The 27,645-nt window shown below is 36.9% G+C and overlaps 1 protein-coding gene across 1 annotated transcript in view; it reads left to right on the forward strand.

Annotated features, from left to right (window-relative positions):
- ZGRF1 (zinc finger GRF-type containing 1) overlaps positions 1–27,645 on the forward strand; it is a 96,491-nt gene that overhangs the window by 41,708 nt on the left and 27,138 nt on the right. Inside the window, 11 exon segments of the mRNA XM_021684528.1 lie at positions 3,686–3,832; positions 7,702–7,705; positions 8,164–8,822; positions 10,144–10,282; positions 10,767–10,951; positions 12,524–12,717; positions 14,810–14,949; positions 21,111–21,254; positions 23,719–23,833; positions 24,830–25,092; positions 26,925–27,084. Of these exon segments, the coding sequence (XP_021540203.1) occupies positions 3,686–3,832; positions 7,702–7,705; positions 8,164–8,822; positions 10,144–10,282; positions 10,767–10,951; positions 12,524–12,717; positions 14,810–14,949; positions 21,111–21,254; positions 23,719–23,833; positions 24,830–25,092; positions 26,925–27,084 (2,150 nt within the window).

Below are 27,645 nucleotides of genomic sequence, written 5' to 3' on the forward strand. Positions count from 1 at the left end.
CCAGCTATGGCAGCAGTGAGGGGAAGAACATACCTTGCAAAGAAGCTGCAAGTGCAAATACTGCAGGATTGGAAAAAGTTGAGTGAGCTTGAGAAAGTGGAAGAAAACCAAAGTAACGGGATTGTAGTGAGTGAAAGGAAAAGTGGTACTTAGAGTTTGGAAAAGTGAGCAGGACCAGATTCACAGTCTTGCAGTCGAGGTTAAGAATTTTGATAGTACTCTATGTTCCACTGGGAAATCCATGAAGCGTTTTCAGGAGAAAGTCACATGACTTAATTCACCTTTTTAAAAGGTTTTGCTGGCTGCTCTATGGAAGATGGGTTTAGTGGGCGCTGCTGGTGGAAACCAGTTAAGAGGAGCCTTGAATGATAAGGACTTGCAGGTAGGGATTGTGGCAATGAATGGAGTTAGAAGCATGGGTGTTGCTGGATTGAATATCGATAGTAGGGTGAAGAAAAATGGAGAAGAAAGATTCCTGGCTGTCTGACTTAACAGTTGTGTAGACTGAGGTGGTTTTCACTGAGTGGAGTAAGATGGAGGAGCTGAGATTGCCAGAACAAAATACCACGGGATGGGTCTCGTAAACAACAGAAATTTATTTTGTCATAGTTCTGGAGGTTAGAAGTCCAAGATCAAGGCTTTGGCTAATTTGGTTTCTGATGAGGACTCTCTTTATGATGGTTACCTTCTCATTATATCCTGACAGGGCCTTTCCTAGGTGTGTACATGTGGAGAGAAAGAGAGCAAGTGAATGCAAGCTCTCTTTTTATAAGGACACCAATTCTGTCATATCAGGGCCCCACCCTTATGATGACCTCCTTTATCATTTACACTTTGTTATCTCTTAGAGGCCCTATCTCCCAATACAGTTACAGTGGGGGTTAAAACTTCAACATATGAATTTGTGGGGGACACATTTCAGTCCACAGCAGGGAGAAGCATGTTTGGTGAATATACAGACACAGACAAGGAATGCCCGTGAGCCAGTCAAGTAGAGATAGGAAGTTAGAAGTTGGGTACCTGGGTCTGGTTCAGAGAAGTTTGTGTGGTCATTTGCACATAGCAAAGTTTAAAGTACTGAGAATGGAGGGGTTCATTTCAAGAGTGTGTAGAGAAAGGAGAATGTTATATCCCATTCTCAAGAATTGGGAGGTGGAGAGGGCTAGTTATGTCAGTTATTGTTGTAAAGTGAAAGAAACTGTTCATTTGGCAACTTGGAGATCATCGGTGACTTTGGTAAGAGCAGTTTCAGTGAAATAGTGAGGGTAGAAACCAGTTTAGAGTATATTTAATAGTAAATGAGACATGAGAAGTAGTGCTGTAGATGCGGAAAACTCCTTAAAAAGATTAGCATATTTACACAATCAGTCACTCATTCCTCAAATATTTTTTGAGCAACTATTGTGTGTTACACTGTTGTACGCGCTAGAGATAGGCCTGTGAATAAACCAGGCAAAGATCTGCTTTCCTGGAACTTGCGTTCTAATGAAAGGAAACAGACAATAAGCAAGTATATAGTACCTCAGAGGGTTTTAAGTGCTATGGAGAACAATAAAGCTGTGTAAAGGGGATAGAGTTCTATTTTATAGGTAAAATAGGGCCTCTAATAAAATGACACTGGAGTAAAGATCTAGAAGGAGAGAGAGGAAGGGAGAGCACACACATGCCATGCAGATATCTGGAGGGAGAGCATTCCAGGCACAAGGAATAGTAAGTAGAGAGGTTTTGAGGCAGGGGAATGCTGGCCAATTTGTAGAACAGCAAGGAGGTAGCCCTGGAATGAATGAATGAATGGAGAGTGGTAGGAAGTGAGATCAAAGAGAAAGTAAAGGGCCTGATCTTACAGGGCAGCTGCACAGGACATTTTCAGAACCTTCTTGTACTTTGAGAGAGTTTGGGAACCATTAGAGTTTTAAAGAGAGGAAGGAAATAGTTGAACTTATGTTTAGAAAGAACTCTGTGGCCAGTTTGTAGAGAATGCACTGTGGATGTAATACTCAGTGTGTAATACTCAGGAAGTACTGCCTCTTATTGTTACTTTTGTTGAAGGTGTAATACAATGGAGACTGCCTAGGTTTGAATGCTAACTCTGCTGCTAATAAGCTGGGTGAATTTAAACAAGTTTAATTGCTTAACTACTCTTTCTCAGTTCTCTAAGTGGTAGAATAAGGAAAATGGGAGTACCAATCTCCTATGGTTGTGGTAAGGATCAAATAAGTTAAAAATATAAGGTGCTTAGGATACTCCCTGGCACACAGTAAGAATTTGTAAATATAGTAAGACTATTACCATGGTGATGATTGACTGTAATTTCTCATTAGTTTGTTTCTTCTACTAAATTGAACTCCTTGGGTGTGGGGATCATGAGTATTCATCTTCACATCCTTATTTCCTAGCACAGCACCTAGAACCAAGTGGCTAATCAAGAAAGTGTTTTAAAACTTGTATATAAATTTTTATCTTTATTGTAATTTACTAAAAAAATAAACAGATACATTCTAACAAGTTTAAGTCATTCAGAAGTATATAAAGTTTCAAGAACCCTTTCCCCCTAATTCCACCTCCATTAGAAACCAACCATTCTTAACAGTTTGGTATGCATTCTTCCAAACTTTTATTCTTTTATTCTTTTGTTATACAAATGTATATATATTAAATGTGATCATCATATTAGATTTTTAAGGTGATTAATTTCTGGAAGCAGCAAGAAAATTAAATACTGTTATAAGGAGAATAACATAATGAATAATATGACTTCAGGTCTGGAATATATCAAAAAAGTTCCCTCCATTTGGGAGCAATATTTTGAGATTTAGGTCAACTGTAGATAAACCCTAGACCTGAAGACATTAAGAGAAAGCTGTTTATTCCTTGAGTCTGCAGGAAGTTTTACTTTCACAGCTCTAAACATGAGGTCTGAGTTCATCTTAAGCCCCTTCAACTGGAAATTCATCTTCAGAACCAAATCTCCATAACCCAGATCAATCTAAATCAGAATCTGACCCATTTCAAATAAATCCAGTAGTTTTTATTATTTATTTATTTATTTATTTAATTTATTTTTTAAAAGATTTTATTTATTTACTTGACAGAAAGACACAGCGAGAGAGGGAACACAAGCAGGGGGAGTGGGAGAGGGAGAAGCAGGCTTCCCGCTGAGCAGGGAGCCTGACGCGGGGCTCGATCCCAGGACCCTGGGATCATGACCCGAGCCAAAGGCAGATACTCAGCGACTGAGCCACCCAGGTGCCCCTTTTTACTTATTTTTTAAAAAGATTTTATTTATTTATTTGACAGAGAGAGAGAGAGCACAAGCAGGGGGAGGGGCAGAGGGAGAAGCAGGCTCCCTGCTGAGCAGGGAGCCCAATGTGGGACTCGATCTCAGGACCTTGGGATCATGACCTGAGCCCAAGGTAAGACACTTAACCTACTGAGCCACCCACTGACTGAGCCCCATAAATCCAGTAGTTTTTATGTTCTGTATTTTACTTTTTATTATTATTATTGACTTTAGTGAGTTTATTCTATCCTGCCCCTTTGGGAAGAATCTTTGCCCTACTATAGCTCTTCATAATGTGCTTGAAAGCATTATTTTTATAATGTAGATTATTAGAATTCATTCAAACTATAGGGAAAAAATGTAATAACATTTTGGTCAGTAGTTTTGTTTTTTCTTTCTGAATAGGTGACATCACCAGAACAAAAGAACTCTACATTAAACCCTGTTTCTACTTTTTCTTTGAACTCAAGAGATGAAGACTTTGTGCTAGAATTCTCTGAGGAGTCCCTGAAAGAAAGAACTTTACCTGGTGACCTTCACTTCCTCAACTTAGTTACTATCATAGTCCTCTAATATCTCTCTGTGTAAAATGAAGTTTTTTATTTGAGAAACTGTTACTAAACTAAAAATAATCTTGGGACCAGATTCAGTGTCATACCCCTCAAGCTTTCGCACATCCTTTTTCTATTTCAGATGGTCCTTACTTCCAAATACAGTATTTCCTTCTAATTCACAGGTTCCTTCTTATTTTGCCTGTCAGTTTCTCATCATGGACCTCTGAAAGTCTCTTCTGTCATTACAGTTCTTCTCACAGCTCTGACTCCAGAGCCAGGCCCCTCAACTGCCCACTCCCCTCCCAGGGGAACGGTTCATTATGAATGTTTCATTTACACCACTGGTTGACTGTGGTCTAACCTCTTACTTTCCCCTGTTTTTGCTCTGGGATCCTGGCAATATCAGGGAGCTCTTCAGCTGCTGCTTCCATAGTTGTATTTCCAGGTCTCCATGTTTTCATATATTTTGACTCTTCCCTATGAGTAATTTCCTGCTTCTTGGTAAGTACAGTACATTCTGTAGGATTCTTTCCACTAATTTTTCTTCTTTTTTTGTAATTTCACCAACGGATCTTCCCCTGATTCCAAAGCCATATTAGGTAAGGGGTGAAGTTGTACGTAATTTTTTTGGTCATGGGTGGATGATATAAAAAAGAAAAACTTTGTAATGTGAATGAGTAGTTGGGTTGGAAAAGGTTTACTGGGTGTGGTTGGTAGAGAAAACAAGGTAGGGAAGAGTCATTGTGGGAAGATTGGGTATCTAAACAAGTGAAGTGACAATGGAATAATAGATGATTTTCATAGTTAGACCGTGAGTCTTTCACTCTTTATTTTTTAAATTATTTATTTTTAATTTTTTATTCAAGTATAATTAACATGTAGTATTCTGTTAGTTTCAGGTGTATAATACAATGATGCAACAATTTTATACATTTCTCAGTGCTTATTGAGATAAGTGTGCTCTTAACTCCCTTTATCTATTTCACTCCTCCCCCCACCCATCTCCCCTCTGGCAACCACCAGTTTGTTCTCTGTATTTAAGAGTCTGTTATTTTGTTTATCTCCTTTTTTCTTTGTTTTATTTCTTAAATTCCACATATGGGTGAAATCATATGGTGTTTGTCTTACTCTGATTTATTTCACCTAGCATTATACCCTCTGGGTCCATCCATGTTGTTGCAAATGGCAAGGATTCATTCATTCTTTTTATTGACTAATATTCCATGGTGTGTGTGTGTGTGTGTGTGTGTGTGTACTGCATCTTCTTTATCCATTCATCTAAGGATGGACAGTTGGGTTGATTCCATATCTTGGCTGTTGAAAATAATGCTGTGTAGACATGGGGGTGTATATATCTTTTCAAATTAGTGTTTTCCTTTTCTTTCGGTAAATACCCAGTAGTGGAATTACTGTATCATATGGTAGTTCTATTTTGAATTTTTTGAGGAACCTCCATACTGTTTTCCATAGTGGCTACACCAACTTGCATTCTCACCAACAGTGCATAGGGTTCTTTTTCTCCACATCCTTGTCAACACTTGTTATTTCTTGTCTTTTTTTATTTTAGCCATTCTGACAGGTGTAAAGTGGTATTTCATTGTGGTTTTAATTTGCATTTCCCTGATGATGAGTGATGTTGAACATTTTTTCATGTGTCTGTTGATCATAAGTATGTCTTTGGAAAAATGTCTATTCAGGGGTGCCTGGATGGCTCTGTTAGTAAAGCGGCCGACTCTTGATTTCAGCTCAGGTCATGATCTTAGGGTTCTGATGTCAAGCTGCATCAGTCTCCATGCTCAGCGGAGAGTCTGCTTGAGGATTCTATCATTCTCCCTCTGCTTCTCCCCCTGCGCACGTGCTCACTCTCTCTCTCTAAGATAAATAGATAAATTTAAAAGAAAAAAAAAGAAAAGTGTCTATTCATATCCTTTGCCCACTTTAATGGAGTTACTTGTGGTTTTTTGGTGTTGAGTTGTAGTTCTTTATGTATTTTGGATATTAACCCCTTATCTGATATATCATTTGCAAATACCTTCTTCCAATCTGTACATTGCCTTTTTCTTTTGTTGATGGTTTCCTTTGCTGTCCAAAAGCTTTTTATTTTGGTGTAGTCCCAATAGTTTTTAATTTTGTTTTTGTTTCTCTTATCAGAAAAGACATGTGTAGAAAAATGTTTATGGGCACCTGGGTGGCTCAGTTGGTTAAGTGACTGCCTTCGGCTCAGGTCATGATCCTGGAGTCCCAGGATCGAGTCCCGCATCGGGCTCCTTGCTCAGCAGGGAGTCTGCTTCTCCCTCTGACCCTCCCCCCTCTCATGCTCTCTCTCTCTATCTCATTCTCTCTCAAATAAATAAATAAAATCTTTAAAAAAAAAAAAAAAAAGAAAGAAAAATGTTTCTAGGGGAGCCTGGGTGGCTCAGTCATTAAGCATCTGCCTTCGGCTCAGGTCATGATCCCAGGGTTCTGGGATTGAGCCCTGTGCAGGGAGCCTGCTTCAACCTCTTCCTCCCCCACCGCTTGTGTTCCCTCTCTCACTGTCTCTCTCTCTGTCAAATAAATAAATAAAATCTTTTTTTTTTTTTTGTTAAAGATTTTATTTATTTATTTGAGAGAGAGAGAATGAGAGAGAGCGAGTACATGAGAGGGGGGAGGGTCGGAGGGAGAAGCAGACTCCCCGCTGAGCAGGGAGCCTGATGCGGGACTCGATCCCGGGACTCCAGGATCATGACCTGAGCCGAAGGCAGTCTCTTAACCAACTGAGCCACCCAGGCGCCCAATAAATAAAATCTTAAAAAAGAAAAAAGAAAAAAGAAAAATGTTTCTATGGCAAATGTCAAAGAAATTACTGCCTATGTTGTTTTTTAGGAGTTTTATGATTTTAGGTTTCACATTCAGGTCTTTAATCCATTTCAGGTTAATTTTTGTTTATGGTGTAAGAAAGTGGTCCGGTTTTATTCTTTTGCATATAGCTGTCTGGTTTTCCCAACACCAGTTGTTTAAGAGATTTTCCCCATTGTATATTCTTGCCTCCTTTGTTATAGATTAATTGACCATATAAGTGTGGACTGATTTCTGGACTCTATTATTCTCTTTCATTGATATATATGTCTGTTTTTATGCCAGTCTTTTACTCTTTAATGAGGTTTTAACTTTTCTGTCAGTGTTGCTTGATTGACTTGTTAGAATTATAATCTAACATTATAGAAGAATATCTTTGGCTCACCTACTGCTCTACTACCTTCCCAAGTGATCTCCAGAGTTTATTTCCAACAAATAATAAGTCTGTCAAGAAGGTACATTATCATAAAATAGGAAACCATAGCATTGTCAGATAAAAACTTTAAGCTTATATACTTTCCATGTAGTAGTATTCATTCATTTATTTATTCAACAAATATTTATTATTGGTTTTTATATTTTCAGGAATATATCTATTACTAACACTGCTAAAAAAAGAAATTATTTTTTTATTTTTTAAGATTTTTATTTATTTGACAGACACAGCGAGAGAGGGAACACAAGCAGGGGGAGTGGAAGGAGGGAGAAGCAGGCTTCCCGCAGAGCAGGGAGCCCGATGAGGGGCTCGAACCCAGGACCCTGGGATCATGACCTGAGCTGATGGCATACACTTAATGACTGAGCCACCCTGGCGCACCTGAAAAAAGGAATTCTAAAACTCGGCTAAGATCTGCCATAACATGAGTTTACCAGAACTGAACTCTTATCACATACCAATAGATCAGGATAAGGCTAAATACCTTCTTTACCCTGAATGTTAACATACTAATTCATGAGTGTAGTAAATATAAAGGAAGTTATAGTCACATGGTCAGATAAATAAACCATGAACTTCAGTCTCTGGAGTAGGAATGTAAAGTTGAGCACAAACAACAAGTTCTGAGTATTTGTCCTGACTCTACCAATCAGTAGTCATGTTACCTCTAGGTCTTGGTAGTCTCATCTGTAAAATAAGAATACTAAATCCCTTCTTGGCTGTAAAGTACTTTGAAAACTTAAGTGCTATATAAATATAATCTAGTGATTGGTGGGGGGCGGGGGTGAATCCTTAACTAAGGGGGAAAAGAAAAAGAGAAGGATTGCAAGTTCATCAACCTTAAAGTTTGAGTCTCTTAAGCTTTGAAATCTTTATTTTTTGAGACTAAAATCATTAAAATTTTTTTATTATGGAAAAGGAAATAAAATTATCATTTTTTCAAGGCAAGTTGGTACTTTTTCTTTTTTGTACAGATAGCTACTGGTTTTTAGAGCCTAGGTGATGACTGTAATACATTTTTTTATTTAATCAGCTCTTTTTTTTTCCCCCCCCAGTTATCAAAAAATCCAGTTCTCTGGAGAATAAGAACTTTCAAAGGCTTCCATTAGTAAGTAGAACCCGAGTTCCACTTATTACCTTGCCACCTGCTGAAAGGTCACCTGATTTAGATGCTTGTTCATACGTGATCAACTGTGACAGGCAAGAATCTTCTGGTTCCCCCCACATACTCAATTTGTGTGAAGAATCAGGAGTTCTTTCTTTTAGCTGTGGGCTTGAGGACCAAAATGAAACTTCCTTCTGTAAAGAATCTAGAGAAATGACTCCAAGGGACGTTTTACTTCTCAATAATGTATCTACTCAAAGCAAGTGGCTGAAATATCAGAACATACCCCAGTGCAATTTGACTACTTCAAACAGAGTCGATAAGAAAGTAACAGATGGCTTCTCTGCTGAGGTTATATCTGGGACACATTTTAGTGACACAGGTGAAAGACAGAATGATGCTGTGAATAAAAGCTCTTTAGACTCTGTGCATTTGCAAATGTTAAAAGGCATGCTCCATCAACAGCAGCAGGATTTTAGCAGTCAAGATTTGGTTCCCAGAAAGAAAGCACTCTCTTTGAGTATAAAGCAGACTTCCAAGACTGAAAAACTTCAAAACATGTTAAGAGAGTCTGCCTGCTATATCTACAGTGTAACAGGAAATTTACAGGTGAGGAAGTGTACCAATGTATCTTGGTGCATTTTTTCCAATAGTTACTGTCTGAATTTTAACAGAAGAATTACCAAAATCAAATAGGAGCAATGATTTTACTCTTGGAGTGGATGGCTTTTTTTTTTTTTTCTTATTTGAGTTTTCCAGAACTCTAGGTACAGTCATATCTTCTTTGACTTAAAATCTTTCCTAGTAGTGTGAGCATTAAATGAAATTATATATTTGAAAGTGTCTGGTGCAGTGTCTGGCACATAATAAGTACTTAATAAATTATAGCTCCAACTGTTTCCACTTCCACTACTACTACTACTGTGATTGTTCTCATTTTTCACTATCAGTTCAGTTTTGCCAATCAGATCATTGTTAAGGTAAAGTTACATCTTATTATGCATTGGTTGTGCACAATTATTGTAGTTGTAACCAAAAATTGAAACACATAATGTTGTTCATATATATATATATACATATATATATATATATTTTTTAAGATTTTATTTATTTGACAGAGAGAGACACAGCGAGAGAGGGAACACAAGCAGGGGGAGTGGGGGAGGGAGAAGCAGGCTTCCTGCAGAGCAGGGAGCCTGATGCGGGGCTTAATCCCAGGACCCTGGGATCATGACCTAAGCCGAAGGCAGACCCTTAACCACTGAGCCACCCAGGCGCCCCCATAATCTTGTTCTTATCAGCTAAGTTTTTCCTAGCAAAAACTAAAAACTTATTAAGGGACAGACAAAAAACATTTAGTTTTATTTATATGATTAAAAGTGCTATGCAATTCACAGCACTTGAATTGTGTAAGACTGTTGAATCACAGACCTGTACCTCTGAAACAAATAATACATTATATGTTTAAAAAAAAAAAAAGATAGCAGGAAGGGAAAAATGAAGGGGGGAAATCGGAAGGGGAGACGAACCATGAGAGACTATGGACTCAGAGAAACATACTGAGGGTTCTAGAGGGGAGGGGGGTGGGGGTATGGGTTAGCCTGGTGATGGGTATTAAAGAGGGCACATACTGAATGGAGCACTGGGTGTTATATGCAAACAATGAATCATGGAAACTACATCAAAAACTAATGATGTAATGTATGGTGATTAACATAATAAAAAAATGCACATGCCTCAAAAAAAAAGTGCTATGCATAGCCATTCTTGCTATGTTACTGTCTCATTTAAAATTAGCAAATGATTTTCAAGAATTCTGAAAATTAAAAGAAAAATGTGTTTGTTAAATATATCTATAGAAAATAATTTACTCATTAGTAAACAGTATTTTTCTGGAGTTGTTATAATAACTTGAATTATTCCATTTCAGGAGATAAATGGCTCTGAGCTATGCTTCCCAAGTGGGCAGAAAATAAAATCTGCTTGTCTTCCCCAAAGGCAAATTCATATACCAGCTGTTTTTCAGTCTCCTGCTCATTATAAGCAGATTTTTACATCTTGTCTCATAGGTATGACTGTTGTCTTTCTATTTTATTATAATTAATTGCTGCTTAGTGTAAATAGTATAGCTGCGAGAAAGCATAATATCTTATACTGTGACTTTTCATATTAAATTCTCTACTTGAGATTTGTTATTTTCCATATGTTTCCTCCGGTTTTCAACAGTAACATATTCTAATTGCAGGTCAAATTGAGTTTCGTAAGTGGGAAATGACAGTATTACCTTTTTCAAGTTATAATTTTTCATTTTTTTTAAACTAGAAGTGTTACAAATGGTTTTGTTAAGAAATTTTAAACATGATGCATGATTAGTTTTGATAGTTCTTTTTGTTGCACAAGGACAAAACTTACCTTTAAAAAAGTGGATATTAGCATTAGGTTATAGATTACTCTGTTAAAAGGCTTTTTTTAAATTTAGCTAACAATACACATGATACAAACAATTACTTTGTATTTAGTTTTCATCTGTACTTATCTTTTTTTTTTTTGTAGAACATCTAAATATATTGCTGTTTGGGTTGGCACAGAGGTTGCACAAAGCTCTTTCAAAAGTTGACATATCATTTTACACATCATTAAAGGGAGAGAAACTGAAAAATGTAGAAAGTAATGTGCCATCCTGCCATCATCATCAACCTGCAAAACTTGTCATGGTTAAAAAGGAAGGTCCAAATAAGGTATTGTTCCCTTCCTTGCCTGTTGCCCCACCAAATACTTGTAAAAAGTGTAGGTACCTGTTGCTTTATGACAAGCTTAGTTAAAGATCAAGTCTTGATTAGGAGCCACTTGAGGTGTTAGTAACTAACATACAGTAAACTCCCAGGAAATTTTTATTGAAAGATTATCTGTGTTCTAGGATACAAAAGTATGAGTTAAGATCATCCTTCAAGGGGCGCCTGGGTGGCTCAGTCGGTTAAGCGACTGCCTTCAGCTCAGGTCACGATCCCAGGGTCCTGGGATTGAGCCCCGCATTGGGCTCCCCGCTCAGTGGGGAGCCTGCTTCTCCCTCTCCCATTCCCCCCTATTTGTGTTCCCTCTCTTGCTGTCTCTCTCTCTCTGTCAAATAAATAAATAAAATCTTTAAAAAAAAAAAAAAGATCATCCTTCAGATTGCTTAGGAACTTATTACATAGTGGTGGATGGAGAAAGAAACATAAAAGGAAATTTTGTATAATAGTGTAATTGATACAGTAGGAGGGATATGCCCAAGTTACAGTTAGAGCACTGAGAAAAGATTATGTCCCAACCTGACGTCTTAGAGAATGCAGAGATGAGCCTGAAAGAAGTGAAAGTTGAAGTAGTCTATTGTGTAATCTCCAGTATGAGTAAAAGATAAGGCCTTAGGAATATAAAACATAATGATTTAATTTACATTGCTGATAATGTATTATTATAGAAGAAGTCAAGTTAGTAAAATGTTTATGTATTTCATATATAAATTTAGATATAAATTCAGTTGTCAAAAGCAATAATTATTATTATTCTTTTTAAAGATTTATTTATTTGACAGAGAGAGACACAGCGAGAGAGGGAACACAAGCAGGTGGAGTGGGAGAGGGAGAAGCAGGCTTCCCGCGGAGCAGGGAGCCCGATGCGGGGCTGGATCCCAAGACCCTGGGATCATGACCCGAGCCGAAGGCAGACGCTTAACGACTGAGCCACCCAGGCGCCCCAAAAAGCAAGATTTCTTAAATGTAACCATAGAATAAAATATAGAACCATCAAGTCTTTTTTTTCTTTTTAAGATAATTTGATGACATTGTTGTCATGTGTACAGTATGTTGTGTGTAAAGGTTAGGTTATGGAGTAGAAAACACATCATTATCTGAGTTTTATTTTTTTTTTAAAACAGTATGCATGTGTATATTTTCATGTGCATGTGCACACACTTATGTGAATGACAAAAAAGGCCAAAAAGAAATGCACAAGGTATTTCTTGTAGTTGTTTCTGGGTAGCTTTCTGGTTTTCTATAGTGAACATTTTAAATGGGGAAAACAATAAATTTTATTTTTCAAATAAGTTTATATTCTCAGGATAATGTAATTTTTTGATAAGGAGAAAATAAATGGAAAAGTAGGTGGTTTTAAATTTTAATGTGTTTAAATTGATATTAATAAAAAGATTAACTTGTATAATGAATAATTTATTGGAGTATGTTAATGCCAAACACAAGTCTTGACAAACACAATACAAAAACAGTAAAATATAAAATTTCTCTTACTAAACTGTAGTATCTTTTTCCTCTTAGGGTCGTCTCTTTTATACCTGTGATGGACCCAAAGTTGACCGATGTAAATTTTTCAAGTGGCTTGAAGAAATGACCCCAGAATATTTAACACAAGAAGACTGTCTACCTAGCATGGTTTTAAGTGATATAAAGAGTATTGGCTTATACTTAAGAAGTCAAAAGATTCCGCTCTTTGAGGAATGCCAACTTTTGGTGTATGTTTCTTGGTACCTAGTAATGCCTGTAATTATATCAGAAAATAATAACCTTACATGATTGTCATCATTTGTTTTTTTTTTTAAAGGTTTATTTATTTTTTTTAGAGAGAGAGTGAGAGAGACAGCAAGTTGGGGGTGGAGCAAAGGCGCGGCGGGGCAGAATCTCAAGCAGACTCTCCACGGAGCATGGACCTGAGCTGAAATCAAGAGTCAGATGCTTAACCAACTGAGCCACCAGGGGGCCCTGATTATCATTAGTTTTAAAAGAGATTGAGATAGAAAAAATATCTAAAAGTATCTAAAGCCTCGGTTTTTCTAACTGTAAAATGGGAATAATTTTCTAAAGCTGTATTTGGCCCCCTCTAAACATCAAGCAGTATCAACAATATGAAGGTGACTGGCAGGCATGCTATTTTTCTAATCATTTTTTTTATTATTATTTTTTTAAGATTTATTTATTTATTTATTTGACAGAGAGACAGCAAGAGAGGGAACACAAGCAGGGGGAGTGGGAGAGGGAGAAGCAGGCTTCCCGCAGAGCAGGGAGCCCGATGTGGGGCTCGATCCCAGGACCCTGGGATCATGACCTGAGCCGAAGGCAGAAGCTTAATGACTGAGCTACCCAGGTGCCCCTCTAATCATTTTTATATACGGTCACAATCAACCATAAGAATAATTTTTATCAGTGCAGGATAATAGTGGTCATTCATAAGCCTGAACTAGGTAGTTTTATAGGGTAATAGAATGCTACATTTTGTTTTGTTTTATTTTTATTTTTTAAAGATTTTATTTATTTATTTATTTGAGAGAGTGAGAGAGAGCACATGAGAGGGGGAAGGGTCAGAGGGAGAAGCAGACTCCCTGCTGAGCAGGGAGCCCGATGTGGGATTCGATCCTGGGACTCCAGGATCATGACCTGAGCCGAAGGCAGTCGCTTAACCGACTGAGCCACCCAGGCGCCCCTGTTTTGTTTTGTTTTAAAGATTTTATTTATTTATTTGACGGAGACAGTGAGAGCAGGAACACAAGCAAGGGGAGTGGGATAGGGAGAAGCAGGCTTCCCGCTGAGTGGGGAGCCCAATGTGGGGCTCGATCCCAGGACCCTGGGACCATGACCCAAGCCGAAGGCAGACGCTTAAGGACTGAGCCACCCAGGTGCCCCCAGAATGCTACATGTTGGAAACATGTCTTATAAAAGTGGGATTATCCAAAATGTAGCTATAATGAACATTTGCATGGTAATTTAATAACATCTATGGGGAGTTTATACATGCTCTGCACTCTTCTAAGCACTTTGCATGTGTTATTTCATTTAATCATCATAATAACCTAGAAAATAGGGAAATAATGGGGATAATTTATTATAGTTATTAAAACTGAGATATACTCTTTTATATACTTCTTGGATACTTTTCCTATCTCAGTCTCTTTTAAAACTAATAATAATTCTGTGATGGTTGCTATTTTCTTCCTTTGACACAATACTTTTTTATTTTGTGTACGTGTATGAAAGTACATAAACATACACTCACCCTGGTTCTTTCCTTTTAATATTGTATTTTAAAGATGAAAAGAAAAAGATTTGTACCTTCAAACTTCCACTTATAAAGTAAGTCCTGGGATTATAATGTACAGTATGGTAACTGTAGTTAATAATACTGTATTATATATTTAAAAGTTGCTAAGAGAGTAGATCTTAATAGTGCTCCTCTTAGGCACCTGGGTGACTCAATCAGTTAAGCGTCCAGCTCTTGATTTTGGCTCAGGTCCTGATCTCAGGGTCATGAGATCGAGCCCCACATTTGGCTCTGTGCTCAGCGGTAAGTCTGCTTGAGATTCTCTCTGCCCCTCCCCCACCAAATACATAAATAAATTTTTAAAAAAATGCTCATCACAAGGAGAACAATTTGTAACTGTGGTGATGGATGTTAACTATACTTACTATGGTGATCATTTCATAATATATACATATATCAAACCATTTTATTGTACACCTGAAACTACTATAATGTTGTATGACATTTATATCTCAGTAAAAAATTTGTACCTTAATACTTAAATTCATTTTTATTTTTTACTCATTTTTCAGAAAAGGAATTGATTTTCAAAGAAAGCAGTATGGCAAACTAAAGAAGTTTACTACTGTAAATCCTGAATTTTATACTGAACCTAAAAGCAAACTTTATCTTAAGCTGAGTCGGAAGGAAAGTTCTTCAACATACAGCAAAAGTAAGTTAATTGATCATTTTGGTAACTGAGTCTAGCCTTGTATCTCAGTTACATAACAGCTCTGTAAATTCTTTATATTAAAGAGGTTTTATAAAATATTGTTTAATAGTAGCATTTATTGTGAATTATTGTATAATAAATTGGACCATTTCCAAAAAGGATATTTTAAAATTTTAGTTTTTTTAAAAAACTTTACTAAAGGATCCCCAAATCTATTTAATTTTGTTTAAAAAATTGTACTAGCTTCTCAGCATTATATAAATAACTATATTAATTCAGTTGTACTCTGACCTAATGTCAAAAATAAACTGAAAATGCAATGATTTTATTGATATTTCTGTCATTGCACAATTTGACAACAATGGACCACAAGTTTTGTATATTTGGAAGTAAAATCCTTAAAAGAATTTTTTCTAAGGTGTTTAGATGTGCTAAATTGGGTTAATCATTATCTTTGGTTTCATGACCTACTCCTATCATTGGTCCTCATGTAGCTTGCTTTAATTATATAGTTATTTTAAATAATGTAAGTGTCTATGAATCTATAAACCAAAGCAAAATCAAGTACCTTTATAGCTACCTACGTTTAATATAGAGTAACCCCAATAACTCATCTGGCTGTCTCTCCTAAAGTAATTATCATTTTCATCCCTGTGTTCATCAGCATCTTGCTTCTCTTTGTTTATAGATTTAAATAAATGAATTCCTAAAGAGCATACACTTGACTATTGAACAACATAGGTTTGAACTGTGCAGGTTTACTTATACATGACTTTTTTAATAAATTCAGTACAGTACTATAAATATATTTTCTCTTATGATCTTTTTTTTTTTTAAAGATTTTATTTATTTATTTGACAGAGAGAGACAGTGAGAGAGGGAACACAAGCAGGCGGAGTGGGAGAGGGAGAAACAGGCTCCCCGCGGAGCAGAGAGCCTGATGCGGGGCTCGATCCCAGGACCCTGGGATCATGACCTGAGCCGAAGGCAGACGCCTAACGACTGAGCCACCCAGGCGCCCCTCTCTTATGATTTTCTTAATATTTTTTCTATCTTTATTATAAGAATATAACATATAATTCATATAACACACAAAATATGTGTTAATCAACTGTTTATGCTATCTGTAAGGTTTCTGGCCAGTAGTCTATTAGTAGTTAAGTTTGGGGGAGTTGAAAGTTATATGCAGATTTTTGACTGCGGGAGTTCAGCACCCCTAACCTCCATATTGTTCAGGAGTCAGTTGTATTTTAAATTTCTGAATGAAGGAAGCATTATATTGATTTGTTGATTGCATTCTAGCACAAACTTCATGTTGCAGACCAAAAACAAAACTATTTAAGATAGACTACTTTGAATAGCACTAATCTAAATCCATAAATTTTAGGTTAGTATGGATTTATTTCCTATCCTTGAACATAACTACCTTTTAAAAGAGGCCTATAAACTTGTCCAAGGTAATTTAATTACATTTATTTCATGTTTCCCTTTTAGCATCTTCTGGATTTTTCTCATTAATATATTTCATCAAAAACTATTTTGAATGTAGGTCTTTGAATGGTAAACCTCCTAAGCCTTGAATACTTGAGAATATTTTTATTGTACATTCATATTTGAATGATAGTTCTGCTACATTTAGAATTCTAGGTTTTAAGTTCTTTTCATTTAATACTTTGGGCCTACAGAAGCAGCAATTTTATATGTTTTAAGTAAATATTAATATACTTGGTTATTTGCTTGCTGTTGAAAAATCTGGTGGCATTATGATTCTTACTCCTTTACATGTTATTTGTTCTTTCTGGTTGGAAGCTTTAGAATTTTAATTTTTCTCTGACTTTTTAGTCTTATATTTCCCTATAATGTATCTAAATAAGAGTTTTTCCTTTCTCTCCTCTTGGGCACACTGTTGGCCTTTTAAGTCTAAAGTCCTCTATCTCCAAACTCATCCAGTATAAGCATTAAATATATATAGCTTTTTGTATGTCATTTATATCTCCATAGGGTGTTTTGTTTTTTTGTTTGTTTTTTTTTTAAATACTGAAGTCAGGGCACCTGGGTGGCTCAGTCGGTTAATAAGTGTCTGCCTTCGGCTCAAGTCGTGGTCCCAGGGTCCTCGGATCGAGCCCTACGTGGGGCTCCCTGCTCAGTGGGGAGCCTGCTTCTCCCTCTTCCCCTTGCTTGTGCTCTCTCTCACTATCTCTCTCTCTCAAATAAATAAATAAAAGTCTTAAAAAAAAATACTAAAGTCTTTTATCTTTTCTATTTTTTAAATTCTGGGAAATTGATTTCCACTATTTCAAGTAATCTTCATTTTATTTTTATTTCTCTCTCTAGGACTTTTATTATTCCAATATTAGCATCTTTGACTCTCAACATTTCTTTTATATTGTCTGGGCTTTTGTCCCTTCTTCTTTCTGGGAAACATCCTCAGTATGGTCTTCTAAATTGCTTAGTTATTCCTCAGATGTATCCATTCTGCTATTTATCCCATCAGTTATAACTTTATTTCAACTACAATATTTTTCAACCTAATATTTTTGTTCATATCTTTTTCCTTATTTTCTTGGTCTTATTTTGCATTGCTACTATCATCTCTTATCTCATAAAATAATCTCTTTTCAGGCTAAATTTAAATTATTTGTCCATCTGTTCTGGTATTTCCTTTTCTGTAGGACTCTGTAATCCAGTATGTTTTCCTTTGAAGTCTTTGTTCTTCTTAAATGTCTCATTATTTTGGCCTGTAAACGAATTTTCCCCTGGTGGTATCAGCTGCTGTTTCTGGCAATGCAAATGGGTGAAGGTGGACCCCAATCTGGTTAGCTCCAATGAGGTCAGGGAGTTGGGTTTAGTCCCAGATCTGCCATTTACTGGCCTTGTATCTATGGATAATTTATTTAACTTCTTTGGGCCTCAGTCTTCCTTCATCAATAAAATGGTGATAATAATAGCACCTGTCTGACATTTAAAATGTCTGTTGACCCAGAATATAATATGTGTTACTGTGTGGGGTTTTTTGTTGTTACTGTTTTTTTTTTTTTACTTTATTTTTTTTATTATGTTATGTTAACCACCATACATTACATCATTAGTTTTTGATGTAGTGTTCCCTGATTCATTGTTTGGGTATAACACCCTGTGCTCCATTCAATACGTGCCCTCTTTACTACCCACCACCAGGTTAACCCATCCCCCCACCCCCCTCCCCTCTAGAACCCTCAGTTTGTTTCTCAGAGTCCATAGTGTTGTTATTGTTTTTTTAAGATTTTATTTTTTTAAGTCATCTCAGCACCCAACGTGGGGTTCAAACATACAACCCTGAGTCACATGCTCCACCAAGCCAGCCAAGGTGCACCAGGCTTATTGTGTTTTATTAAAAAAAAAAATATTCCCATAGATACATGACCTGCCAATAGATTCTGATCTATTTGTCTAACTCTGGTGGCAGTAGTTATGTGGTTTGCTGCCCTGTTTCTCTATCTTAAAGTCCTCCTGGCAGTCTTTGTTTTAGCCAAAGACTAAATTAGCCTCAAAACAAATCCTGGAGTCAGCTGTTCCAAGAGTGATAGGATTATTCCATCATCCATTAATTAATGTCCCAGCTGACCTTCAACACTCACAATTCCTCTTTGTCCCCTTGGTGGTGAAGTTGGGGTTATCCTGGGAATCTGCTGGGAAAACTCTTTCTCTCTCCCCCAATCCCAGAATTCCTTTCTATCATCTATAAAGGATTAGGAGTTTCCTAGATTTGTAAAGATTTTTATCATCATCCTTTACTATTCTCTTTGTGGCTTCTGTAAGAATCTCACTGCTCTAAGGTAGGCATGCCTTTCCCTTTCCCACTGGCTGTTTTCTAACATTGTATTAGATTTGTATTTTAAATTTTTCCTGCCATATCAGTGGGATATAGAGAGAAAGGAAAGGTGGACAATTTTTTTCTGTCAACTATATTGAATTGGAGATCTTTTTAAAAATTGTGGTGATGGTTGGATTAAATAAATATTAGCAAATAAGGAATAAATTGTTTATATGTTACCTCAGTTGGCATTTTTTTTTTTCTTTTTGAGAGAGAGAGACAGAGAGAGAACAGGGGAGGGGCAGAGGGAGAGTGAGAGTCTTAAGCAGGCTCCAAGCTCAGCACAGAGCCCCAGGTGGGGCTCGATCTCACGACCCTGAGATCATGGCCTGAGCTGAAATCCAGAGTCAGATCCTTAACTGCCTGAGCCCCCAGGCGCCCGGCAAATATTTTAAAAAATGAAATATAAAATATACTATAATATAAATCAGCTTTTTCTAAAGTATAAACATTTTCTAAAACAATAGTTCTATGGGGGTATTGATAAAAGTCAATGTAAAAAAAATAGATTCTGTGTCTAAATAAATTTGGAAAATGCTGTGTTAAGCAAATAACCTTAATCTAAGATTTTTCAGAACCTTAAATATGCTGATGCATTGGACTTTCCAAGATGGGAATGTAGCCAGTAAATGATCTTTTCTGATGCAGTTGAGACTGGTGATTTGTCAGTTAATTTTCAAAGTTCATTTAAGTTAAGGATTATAATAAATAATGCATATGAACATTTAAACTTAAAATATTTGAATATATTTTTATTTAATGATCTTTTGATGAAGAATTAAGGCTTTTGCTTAGACTATGGGTTTTTTGATTGGTGATCTTTTTTATCTTGTATATACCATACCCACAAATACACCACCCATAAAGATTTACCATTCTGGGGCACCTGGGTGGCTCGGTTGTTAAGCGTCTGCCTTTGGCTCGGGTCATGATCCCAGGGTCCTGGGATCGAGCCCTGCATCGGGCTCCCTGCTCAGCGGGAAGCCTGCTTCTCCCTCTCCCACTCCCCCTGCTTGTGTTACTGCTCTCGCTAACTCTCTCTCTCTCTGTCAAATAAATAAAATCTTTAAAAAAAAAAAAGATTTACCACTCTGAATTCTTAAACATGGAGCAAGAACTTGTGAACCAATCTAAGTGTAGAGTGATTTAAATTTTTTCAATCTCTTCTAATCTTTTACATATATCTCATCTATACTTGAGTCAAAGGCAGTTTTTTTGTGTTTTGTGGCTAAAATTTTTAAAGCAAATCTTAAGTCTTTCTAAATTATTTAATTTTCTTAAAGCAACAATTATTTTTCTTCATACTCATAATGGTTCAAATAATATCTGATTAAGTTATAATATTATAACTAATCCAACTGGTATAAATAAGTTTTAGAACAAATACAATTGACTCTTTGTATTAACTCAACTGGTGGTAGAAACAGTGTACAGGTATTGTGGAAAATAGCCTACTAGCTATGAGTACTCAATATGCTGTGGAGATGGCATGTTATACAGAAAGAAGAACATTAATTAATCTAGAGCATCAGTTAAGTAGAAGTCTGTTAAGAGAACTTGTATTCGGGGCGCCTGGGTGGCTCAGTTGTTAAGCGTCTGCCTTCGGCTCAGGTCATGATCCCAGGGTCCTGGGATCGAGCCCCGCATCAGGCTCCCTGCTCTGTGGGAGGCCTGCTTCTCCCTCTCCTGCTCCCCCTGCTTGTGTTCCCTCTCTCGCTGTGTCTCTCTCTGTCAAATAAATAAAATCTAAAAAAAAAAAAAAAGAGAACTTGTATTCTATCCACAGATTGCCAACTTTATTTGCGCATGAAAACCATTATATGGCAGAGCATAATGTTCTACCTTGGGAAAGTCTGATATAGCTATAAAGTTGTTTTATTAGAAAGATGAGTTAGATGTTATGTTGCTTTATTTACATTATTTTTTAATATAATCATAAAATAACTTTAAAAACATAAAAGTAATTGCATTAAAACATGAAAATGTTACTCATTCAGATCTTAGTTTGGGTGGAATCTGGTAGATAATAACTAATTTTGGTTTTTGAGAAATAACATATGACTAGGCATGTAAGAAATCCAAACTAGTTTTGAATTGAGCATAGTTCTGAGTTCTTTAAAAAATGTTTGTCTTGGGTGCCTGGGTGGCTCAGATGGTTAAGCTTCTGCCTTCGGCTCAGGTCATGATTCCAGGTCCTGGGTTCGAGTTCTGCATCGGGCTCCCTGCTTCTCCCTCTGCCTCTCTCTCTCTCTCTGTCTCTTATGAATAAATAAATAAAATCTTTAAAAAAAAATGTTTGTCTTTTCAGATGATCTTTGGGTGGTTTCAAAAACCCTGGACTTTGAATTGGATACTTTTATTGCATGTAGTGCTTTCTTTGGACCATCATCTATCAATGAGGTGGAGCTACTACCTTTGAAAGGTTATTTCCCCTCTAACTGGCCCACTAACGGTAAGTGTTATCATGCCCATATTAATTTATATTAAAAGAAGAACGATAGACATAAGATGCATTGTGAGCAAGGATGCTAACTTTGTGTGGGATTATTTGATTAAGGCCAACAAAAAGCGAACCACCTCGGGGCGCCTGAGTGGTTCAGTCGGCTGTGTCTGACTCCTGATTTCAGCTCAGGCCATGTTCTTAGGGTTGTGAGGGTGGGGCTCTGCACTGGGCTTGGAGCCTGCTTAACATTCTCTCTCTCCCTCTCCCTTTGTTCCTCCCCTCTGCCCCCCTCCCTGGCTCACACCCACTCTCTCTCACAAAAAAAAAAGCATCCATCTCTATTTCCTGAAAATATGTGTAAAAGTTGAATATATAAATATTTCTGCAGTTCAAGTCTCAGAGGGCTAACAATATAATAAAATCTTGAACCCTCACTTAAGTATTTGTTAAAGTTGATTTGTTTTTTAAGATCCATCTATTTATTGGGGCACCTGGGTGGCTCAGTCGGTTAAGCGACTGCCTTCGGCTCAGGTCATGATCCCAGGGTCCTGGGATCGAGCCCCACGTCGGGCTTCCTGCTTGGCGGGAGGCCTGCTTCTCCCTCTTCCTTTCCCCCTGCTTGTGTTCCCTCTCTCGCTGTCTCTCTCTCTGTCAAATAAATAAATAGAATCTTAAAAAAAAAAAAATGCATCCATTTATTATTTGAGAGAGAGATAAAGAGAGGTGAGGGGGGCATAGGAAGAGGGAGAGAGAATTTCAAGCAGACTCCACACTGAGCATGGAGCCCAGTGCGGGGCTCGATCTCACGACCCCAAGACCACAACCCTCAGCCGAAACCAAGAGGTGGACACTTAACCGGCTGTGTCACCCAAGCTCCCCTAAAGTTGATTTTTATATAACTGATTTTTAAAAATATAAACATTAAAAGTATAAATAAGAATTTTCTTAAATCATTTCTTACATTAAGTTCTGATTCTCTTGTTTTTTTTAATTCTTTTGGTTTATTATTCTAATAGGGTACATTTAGTAAACACATCATTTCTTTTTACATTGAGAAGGTCTTGTAGATTTTACAGGGATTTTGCCAGCAATGGAACAGGAAGGTATGATTTTTATTTTGAGAAAGTTTTAATAAGATAGTAGGCTACCATCCTTATTATTATTTTTTTTATTTTTTTAAAGATTTTATTTATTTATTTGACAGAGGCCGCGAGAGAGGGAACACAAGCAGGGGAAGTGGGGGAGGGAGAAGCAGGCTTCCCGCGGAGCAGGGAGCCCAATGCGGGGCTTGATCCCAGGACCCTGGCATCATGACCTGAGCTGAAGGCAGACGCTTAATGACTGGGCCACCCAGGCACCCCCATCCTTATTATTTTTTAATAAAGGAAGTTTTAGTAGCCTGAATCCCTATCCAGTTCTAAGAATCTATAGATTTCTTTATACCTCTTGATCTCTGGAATAATTCCTGATAGTTGAATTTGGTCTATAATTAGAGACACAACATTTAATGATTCACTTCAAGTTTTTTTTTTTTAATTTTCATTTTTTAAGATTTTCTTTATTTATTTATGAGAGAGAGCAAGCACAAGCAGAGGGAGAAGCAGGCAGAGGGAGAAGCAGGCTCCCTGCTAAGCAAGGAGCCCGGTGCGGGGCTCGATCCCAGGACTCTGGGATCATGACCTATGCTGAGGGCAGATGCTTAATCGACTGAGCCACACAGGCGTCCCCATTTCAAGTATTTCATATACATTTTTAACTTTTGATTTTTTTCTTCAAGAACTGAAAAAGCTAGTCAACTAGCTTGAGTCCAGTAAAAGCCTAATTACCTAAACATTTGTTACTTAATATGTCACTTTCATATGCATATTTTCATATTTGTTGCAGTTCTTGCCCCCATATCAGCATTCTAACTTTATGCTTTCCATATTTTCCTATAAAATAGTTGAACAAATAAAATGTTCAGAAATTACACAAATAACTACTGTACAGCACAAGATGGTATGCTTATTAGTTGGAACTGTCAACTAGTGTCACCGTGCACTAACTCAGAACAGTTGTTCTCGCTCATTAGCTGACGTATAGAAGTCTAAATTTTATTTAAGTTATGCAATTTATGGATACCCATTATGAGAAGTATGAATAAGCGGGTAGTATTGTAGTTTAATGGATAAAAGGACCTCCATATATACTTAAGAGTTTATTTTATGTCATGTGATTAATTCAGTAGCCAAGCTCTGAGTTATATGAACATTTGGGGAGGGGCGGAAGGCAGAGGGAGAGAGAATCCTAAGCAAGCTCCATGCCCAGCACAGAGCCCAACACAGGGCTCGATCCCATAACCCTGAGATCACAACTGGAGCTGAAATCAAGTCAGATGTTTAACCAACTGAGACACCCAACTGAACATTTTTAATAGTTTTTTTATGATCCATTTTTTTATATTAAATGTTCATTTTCTGCATTCTCTCTACAGTAGTGGTCCATGCATTGTTGGTTTGTAATGCTAGCACAGAGCTGACCACTTTGAAAAACATTCAGGACAACTTTAATCCAGCTACTCTACCTCTAACACAGTACTTGTTAACAATGTAAGTCATTATTTTACCCTTGGGTCATTGGTATTCCAAAATGTGACTAAATGTGAATTTGAAAATGAAATCAAAGTACAGTACATAAATTTTTGCCAACAATATTCTTATTATCTTTCAGAGACCGTGAGATTACTGTTTGTCACTAGTTAAAAATAAAAGGATGTTACTGCAAATTTTTTCCATTTGTCAAGGAATAATATTTTAAGGACTTTTTTGAGTGTTAATTTTTTTATTCATTTGTATTTTTATGCCTCAAATGATTTAATATCTAAAAGAATCCTTTTACAGGTTGAATTCAGTAATGTATATTGATGCTAACTTTATTCTTGACATAACCTATAACTTTTAATTTTTCAAGTACCATACCCCTTTTTAAAATACTGGAAGTGATATTCTATTAAATTCACTAAAATGGTAGAAAAAGTATAGTTTCTAATTTGGAATTTTATGGAAGTTCTAGGTAAAAAATTAAAATCCTTCTGATTCCATTATATTATTATCTATCTTTGTTATTTAATCTTTGAAATGAATTCATTCTATATAGAATTTCTTTATGGAAAGAGAAATAAAGCCAATTTATTTATTGCAGTATTACCTGAAATAGAGGTTATATTAATTATCTGTCAGCCTTATATAGTGGAACATGGGCTTTAAGTCAGTGCACCACTTATTATCTGTGTGCTTTTGGGGAAAAAATTTAATATTTCTGTATCTTTATTTGGGGTAATTACTTCCTAATGTTGTTTTTAAGATTACATCAAATAGTATGTAAAATGCTCAGCATAGTACTTGCACATAGTTGATGGTCAACAAACGTTAGTTCTCTTCTCTTTCCCCCTCCTTCAGATTGGGGCATATATGCATTTATGCCTTTTAAAAAATGTTCTCTGGGATGCGTATGAAGTGAAGGTTAAGCTATGAATAGGTTTATTTACCTATTTCAAAAACCGCCCATTTTTCTTTGATTTTTTTTTTTTTCTGCCTTTGTACTAGGTCTTCATCAACTATAGTTAGCAACAAGAGAGTCAATAAGAGAAGATTTATCCCACCAGCCTTCTCAAATATCAACACAAAATTTGAACTTCTCAGCCTAGAAGCAACGTTGCGGTTAGCTAGTGAATTAATTCAGGCACACAAGTTAAATAAGGATCAAGCTACAGCTTTAATTCAGATAGCTCAAATGATGGCATCCCATGGAAATGTTGAAGAAGTGAAGGAACTGCAAATCCATACCCTCCCTATCACGATCATACATGGTAAGAAGTAAGAAAGATAATAGTTCTAGTAAATATCCTGTTACATAAGCTTTTGTAACTTAGCCTGCTTGTAATTTCCTAGTCAGACAAGATTCCAGAAAAACTCTGCATAGATTATTTTGAATCTGAACCTACTTTGGTGAACTATTAGATGAGAGCAGAACTGACCACCCTGAAAGGGAGAATAGGCAGCGTATCTGATGAATGAGTAGCATCATGCACTCATTATTCACAGCATCCAGATGTGATCTAGGTATCCATGTGTTGCACTATCAGAGTGAACTTCAACTCTGAGCAGCAAAGCCTTTTATTAATTCCTAGTTAGTTTACTCTTTCATCCTCCCCCAGCAGCTATTCCAAACCTTCATTCTCATAACCCCTCCTGGCCCCTGCCCCACTCTCTGAAACTGATCTTGCCTCTAAAACAGGAAATGGAGCTTATAACAGAAACTCCTCTCAATATCCTGCCATCCTTCTCCAATTTACCTAAGTTTGAATCTATTTTTTAACCCCGTTTGGTTCTGTCCCAGGAAGGGAGCTTTACTTTCCCCTCTTAGAGCTAATTATTCTATTTGGATTCTGTCACCCCTTTAGCTCATTTCCTCTCACAGACCTCCACTCCAGAGCTGTTTTGTGCTACTTTGAGGATTTACATCACATCCACCCTGTTGACCAAGCTAGATGTCTGGGAGTCATCCTTGATTACTCTTTCTCCTTAGATGAAGTGACTCTCTTAATCCTCCTCCTACTGTCTTTTTATCTTCCCTCATCAGATCAGTCACTGAGATGTTTCCCTTCTAGTGTCTGCCTTTCTTTCATATCGGTTTTCTTCTCTCCAGATCACTAGCATCCCCTCAATCCCAGCCTTCACCATACCTTCATATAGCCTACTGGTGAGAGGGTGGGCTCTCAAGCTAGAATCCTGGGTTTATATCCTGGCTCTTTTATTTATTAGCTATATGATCTTGGGCAGGTTACTTATCTTTTTAATGTCCTGCCTTGTAACGTGGAGTTGATAATAGCATCTGTCTCTTAGGATTGGAAGATTAAATGAGTTAACTGGTTGGTAAAGGTCTTAGAACAGTGCCTGTCACATGGGAGGCACTCAGGAAAGTTAGCATGTATTAGAGTATTGTAACAATATTGTAACAATTACTGTCACACCACTTTCTAATTGATCTACCTGTAGTTTTACCTTTCTTAATATTTTCACTCAAGTAGTTTTTACAAAATACAATCTGCCTAAGTCAGTTCTGTTGCTTAAAATCCTTTAGGGACTGTCCCTGGCCTACAAGACAAAATTTAAACTTTTTAGCCATACCATGCAGAACTCTTATGATTTATCCTCTTGCCTATCTTGTCAGCCTTGTCTCTTGCCTATTTGCTATAGGCTGTGTAGAAATAGGTAACATCTACATACTTTGTCATGCCTTTGCCTAGAATGACCCTTTCTTTAAGTCGTCTGGATATCTTATGCTGAAAGACTTCGTTCTGCTACTTCTTATTTTTAGGAAACATTCCCATCTCCACCAAAGCAGAAAGGAATGTTCTTTTTTTAATTAATACCATAACAGTGTTACTTACCATATCATTTTATCATTGTTCCTTTATCTGTTTTCCCAACTAGACTAGGGTCTCATTAAATGTGGAGATCTTTGGTTATCTCCTTATCCCCTGTGCTTAGCACATAGTGGCCATTCAGTGAATGTTTTTTGAATAAATTAATTTAAACAGAGGAGAGAGGAAGGCAGGTGGATGAAATGTTTCTTGTGCTTTCAGAAATTTATTTATGACACTGCCTTTATTTTTTCCCCTTCCTTCAAAATAATTAGGTGTTTTTGGATCAGGAAAGAGTTATTTGCTGGCAGTGGTGATTTTGTTTTTTGTACAGCTATTTGAAAAGAGTGAAGTTCCTACAGTTGGAAATGCAAGACCATGGAAACTTCTCATTTCTTCTTCCACTAATGTAGCTGTGGACAGAGTACTTCTTGGGTAGGTATGACTAGTGTATTTAAGTAGCTAATATTTTATTATTTTATTTTATTTCTAATTTTTTAAAAAGTTTTATTTATTTAGTCTCTACCCCCAATGTGGGGCTTGAACTCAGGACCCCAAGACCAAGAGTCACATGCTCCTCCGACTGAGCCAGCCAGGCACTCCTAAGTAGTTAATATTTTGGGTTATTGTTGAGAGAGGCAATCCGTCATGGGCCCTGAGTGTCCATGCACATTTTTGCTGGGTATGTCAAAAATTCCAGGCCTTAGTCTCTGACTCAAGAGCCAGCATCAATGAAACAGTAATAAACTAAGTTTATTAGGTTGTAAGTAGGATAAAATCAAATACCAAACCTGACCATTTTGGCACAAAGATAAGATACTCACTAAAAATTAAGTTCAGTCATGTAGGACTAAAATGTATATTGTTGAGGGAGGCGATCTGCTCTGGGACCCTGAGCATCCCTACTGGGATACTAAGGATGCAAGGCCCTGACCACTGTTACCCAAGACATTTCTCAGTGTTATGTTTGCAGCAAGCAACCTTGACTGACAAGGT

Source organism: Neomonachus schauinslandi, chromosome 2 (assembly GCF_002201575.2).
Source record: "Neomonachus schauinslandi chromosome 2, ASM220157v2, whole genome shotgun sequence".
Taxonomy (NCBI): domain Eukaryota; kingdom Metazoa; phylum Chordata; class Mammalia; order Carnivora; family Phocidae; genus Neomonachus; species Neomonachus schauinslandi.